The following is a 5,161-nucleotide window of genomic DNA, read 5'->3' as shown; positions in this document are numbered from 1 at the left end:
ATCAGAATTAATTCTTTAATAATGAATTATCATATTAATTAATTAATTCGTTATCAATTAATAACCAATTAGTTAATAAATTACTGCAGATTATGAAGGTTAGGACTCATCCAATTCCTGAATGTCTTTGGAATGATTCTGTGTTTTTTCCTGTTGGGATCCARCCCCACCCCTCTTTTCCAATAACAGAATTACCCCYTTAATTAATCAATTAATTAACTAATTAATTAATTAACCCCTCAATCTSCMCAGGCTACGAGAGCTACGATTACTACACCCCKCAGAGCTCGGCCCCCACCCCTCCAGGAGCCTCCTACGCCTACGGCAGCTCGGGGGGAGCCCCTTCCTCCTCCTCCTCCTCCTGGGAGGCTCCCAAAGCTCCGGATTTGGGATTGGCAACGGAAAATTCCTCCTCGGGAGCCTTCGGAGCGCAGGAAAATCCCGACTCCATCATCGCCAAAATCAACCAGCGCCTGGACCTGCTGGCCAAGGAGGGCACGGCCGCCGCGCCGGGGGACGGSGCTGAGCAGCAGCACAGGTGGGGAATTGTCCCAAAATTTCATTAATTTTTTTATTTTTAATTTAATTCCCAAGTTTTGTGTTGTAATTGCGTGTTTTGTCCCAAAATTCTGGTGTTTTTCCCATGAATTTGAGTGATTGACAAAGGTTTCATTCCGAATTTTAACTCTTTTTTCAGAAAAATTCCCATTTCTTTAAGGCATAATGGGAATGGGAAGGGTTCCAGGATAAACATTTGTCCTATTTTTCCAAAGCTTTCTTGAGACATAAAAATCCTGGGAAACTCYAGATTTTAAAACCCTTTAATCCAAATTTTCCAAACATTTATTGAGACGCAAAACCCACTTGAAACTCTTGATTTTAAAACCCTTCAATCCCATTTTTTTCCCATTTTCCCACCCCAATCCCGTTTTTTCCCATTTTCCCATGCCCTAATCCCGTTTTTTCCCACCCTAATCCCGTTTTTCCCATTTTCCCACACCCTAATCCCAATTTTTCCCGTTTTTTTCCCATTTTCCCACACCCTAATCCCAATTTTTCCCGTTTTTTCCCATTTCCCCACCCCCAATCCCATTTATTCCCCTTTTCCCACCACCAATCCCGTTTTTTCCCATTTTCCCACCCCTAATCCCGATTTTTCCCATTTTTTCCCCATTTTCCCACCCCCCAATCCCATTTTTTCCCATTTTCCCACGCCCTAATCCCGTTTTTCCCATTTTTTTTCCAGCTCTTTCCGTTTCGACTCGTTTGACTCGTTTGACTCCCGTCCCTCGCTGAGCTCGGAGCGGGATCCGTTCCTGTCGGGATTTCCCTTCCCAGATCCCGGATCCGACCGGGAAAACGCCTTCGGGAGCCGCGAGCGGAGCCGCGGAACCTTCGGAATTTTCCGCGGGAACGGCACCGGGAACGGCCGGAACCGATCCCAAAACGCCCGGGGGAGGATCCCGGGGAGGATCCCGGAGCCTTTTCCCTCGGGATCCCGCTGGAATGAGCTGCAATTCCCGGGAAATCGCGGAATTCCGGGATCCCGGCCGCTGCCCTCGCTGTTTTCCCAAGCGTTGGTGCCGGAATACGGGGATTATCCCGGRGATTATCCCGGAGATTACCCTGGAGATTACGGCGATTATCCCGGCGATTATCCCGGGGATTTTGGGGATTATCCCCGGGATTTTGGGGATTATCCCAGCGATTATCCCGGCGATTATGCCGGGGATTTTGGGATGTTGGGAATGGCGGCGATGGGGCGCGCCGGGAATGGGAATGGGAGCGCTCCCTACGGGATGGGCAGGAGGAGCAGGGACAGGATGCTGCCCTGGAACACTGCAATGGTGAGTTCGGGAATTTTCCCACTTTTTTTTTTTGGTTTTTTGGGATTTTGGGCAAAATCGGAGCAGGATTCCTTAGGGAAGCACAAAATTCCCTCCTTTGTTCTCAAAATTCCCCAAATTTCCAACCCTTTGTTCCCAAAATTCAAAGCCTTTACTCAAAAATTTCCAACCTTTATTCCCAAAATTCCCACCCTGTATTCCCAAAATTGGAGCCCTTTTATTCCCAAAATTCCAACCCTTTATTCCCAAAATTGCAACTCTTTGTTCCCAAAATTCGAAGCCTTTACTCAAAAATTTCCAACCTATTTTCCCAAAGTTTGGTGCCCGATTTTGGGGATTATCCCGGAGATTATCCCGGGGATTTTGGGGATTATCCCGGGGATTTTGGGATGTTGGGAATGCCGGGATGGGCAGGAGGAGCAGGGACAGGATGCTGCCCTGGAACACCACCATGGTGAGTTTGGGAATTTCCTGCTTTTTTCTGGGATTTTTCCAGTTTTTTTTGGGATTTTGGGGGGCTGGGAATGGGATTGGAGTGGGAAGTGCAGGATGGATCCCGAAATTCCCTTCTTTGTTCTCAAAATCCCCGAATTTCAAACCCTTTGTTCCCAAAAATCAAAGCCTTTACTCAAAAATTTCCAACCTTTATTCCCAAAATTGGGGCCTTTTACTTGCAAAATTCCAACCCTTTGTTCCCAAAATTTGAAGCCTTTACTCCCAAAACTCCAACCTTTTTTCCCAAAATTCCAACCTTTTCTCCCAAAATCCCGACTTTTCCCCAAAATCCCAGTTTTTTCTCCCAAAACACCAACTTTCCTGCCAAAACTCCAATGTTTTCTCCCAAAACTCCAGTTTTTTCCCCAAAATCCCACTATTTTCCCCACAAAATCGCAATATTTTCCTCCCCCAAAACCCCATTTTTTTCCCCCAAAACCCCATTTTTTTCCCCCAAAACCCCATTTTTTCCCCAAAAATCCCATTTTTTCCCTCCCAAAATTCCATTTTTTTCTCAAAATCCCAATATTTCCCCCCCAAATCCCAATATTTCCTCCCCAAAACCCCATTTTTTCCCCCAAAATCCCAATATTTTTCCCCAAAATCCCAATATTTTCTCCCAAAACTCAATTTTTTTCCCAAAATCCCAATATTTTCCCCCCAAATCCCATTTTCCCCCCAAATCCCATTTCTTTTCCCCAGATTCACAATATTTCCTCCCCAAAAATCCCATTTTTTTCCCCCAAAACCCCTCTTTTTTCCCCCAAAATCCCATTTTCCCCCCCAAAAAAATCCCATTTTTCCCCCCACATCCCCTTTTTTTCCCCCAAATTCCCAACATTTCCCAAATTCCCAATCTTTTTCCCCTCAGCCGAGGCGGCGGGGTTTGCGCAGCCGCTCCGGGCTCCGCTGGGATCCGGAGGGGCCTCGGAAGCGCAAACGATCCCCGAGCGGAGACGAAACCGATCCCAAAAACGCCCGCAGCGACAGCGACCGCGACCACTCCGACCACGGTAACGCCTTTTTTATGCAATTCCCAAATTTTCCTGGGATTCTGAGCCTTTCCTGGGTTTTTTTTCCCTTTTTTTTCCAAGATTTTTCCACTTTTCTTGGGATTTTTCCCCTTTTTTTTCCAAGTTTTTCTTACTTTTCTTGGGATTTTTCCCCTTTTCCACAGAGGTTTTTCCACTTTTCACGGGAATTCCCAACTTTTTCTGGGAATTCCCAATTTTTCCCAGGAATTCTGAGCTTTTCCTGGGATTTTTTTCCTTTTTTCCAGGGATTTTCCCAGGATTTTTACCCTTTTTTTGGGGAATTTCCCCAAATTTCCTGGGAGTTCTGCACTTTTCCTGGGAAATTCCCATTTTTCCTGGGAATTCCCAACTTTTCCTGGGAATTTCACACAATTTCTGAGATTTTCCCACTTCTCTTGGCATTTTTCCCCTTTTCTTCACGGATTTTCCAGGGATTTTTCCCCTTTTTTCCTGAGAATGTCCCACGTTTCTCGGCATTTTTCGCTTTTTTTTTCCGAGATTTTCTCACTTTTTTTGGCATTTTTCCCTTTTTTCCGAGATTTTCCCATTTTCTTGGCATTTTTCCCCTTTTCTTCAGAGATTTTTCCACTTTTTTTGGCATTTTCCGCCTTTTTCCCTGGGGATTTCCCACTTTTCCCGAGAATTCCACACTTTCCTGAGGAATTTCACACCTTTCCTGGGATTTTTCCACTTTTCCTGGGAATTTGGAACTTTTCCTGGGATTCTGAAATTTTCTGGGAATTCTGAGCTTTTCCAGGGAATTCTGAGCCTTTCCTGGGTTTTTTTCCCTTTTTTTCAGATACTTTGCCACTTTTCCTGGGATTTTTTCCCCCTTGTTTTCAGAGATTTTCCCGGTATTTTTCCCCTTTTCTGCAGGGACTTTTCCACTTTTCCTGGGAATTTCCCACTTTTCCCGGGAATTCCACACCTTTCCTGGGATTTTGCCACTTTTCCTGGGAATTCTGAGCTTTTCCTGGGAATTCCCAACTTTTCCAGGAATTCTGAACCTTTCCTGGGAATTCTGAGCATTTCCTGGGATTTTTCCCCTTCTTTTCATGGATTTCCTCAGGATTTTTCCCCTTTTTTCCTGAGAATTTCCCACTTTTCTTGGCATTTTTCCTCTTTCTTCCTGGGAATTTCCAACTTTTCCTGAGAATTTCCCACTTTTCCCAGCATTTTCCCCTTTTTTTCCCCAAGATTTTCTCATTTTTCTTGGCATTTTTCCACTTTTTTCAGGGATTTTCCTGGGATTTTTCCCCTTCAGGGATTTTCCCGGGATTTTTGTCTTTAGGGTTAGGGTTAGGGTTAGGGTTAGGAGTAGGGTTAGGGTTAAGGTTTTTTCCCTTTTTTCTGAGGATGTCCCACTTGGCATTTTTCCCCCTTTTTTTCAGGGATTTTCCACGATTTTTCCCCTTTTCTTCAGAGATCTTCCCATTTTTCTTGGGAATTCCCACCTTTTATCGGGAATTCTTAGCTTTTCCTGTGAATTCTGCTTTTTTTTTTCAGGGATTTTCCCACTTCTCTTGGCATTTTTCCCCTTGTTTTTAAGGATTTTCCGAGGATTTTTCCCTTATTCTTCAGAGATTTTTCCTGGGAATTCTGCACTTTTCCCGGGAATTCTGAGCTTTTCCCGGGATTTTTCCCCTTCTTTTCATGGATTTTCCCAGGATTTTTGCCCCTTTATTTGGGGGGGATTTTCCCACTTTTCCCAGGAATTTTCCCCTTTTTCCCAGGAATTCCACTCTTTTCCCAGGATTTTTCCCAGAACTTTTCACATTTTTCCTG

The 5,161-nt window shown here is 44.6% G+C and overlaps 1 protein-coding gene across 1 annotated transcript in view; it reads left to right on the top strand.

Moving 5' to 3' along the window:
- Positions 1–252: 252 nt before the first annotated feature.
- Positions 253–5,161, top strand: part of LOC130587604 (A-kinase anchor protein 8-like) — a gene marked incomplete at both ends in the record, with an annotated part of 15,551 nt that continues 10,642 nt past the window's right edge. Inside the window, 3 exon segments of the mRNA XM_057388585.1 lie at positions 253–538; positions 1,247–1,847; positions 3,214–3,371. Of these exon segments, the coding sequence (XP_057244568.1) occupies positions 253–538; positions 1,247–1,847; positions 3,214–3,371 (1,045 nt within the window).

The sequence above is a fragment of the Malurus melanocephalus genome, unplaced genomic scaffold (genome assembly GCF_030028575.1).
Source record: "Malurus melanocephalus ecotype Western Australia unplaced genomic scaffold, MMel_1.1 scaffold_2136, whole genome shotgun sequence".
Lineage (NCBI taxonomy): Eukaryota > Metazoa > Chordata > Aves > Passeriformes > Maluridae > Malurus > Malurus melanocephalus.
The sequence above is the reverse complement of the archived record's forward strand: the minus strand, read 5'-3'. Positions and strand labels throughout refer to the sequence as shown.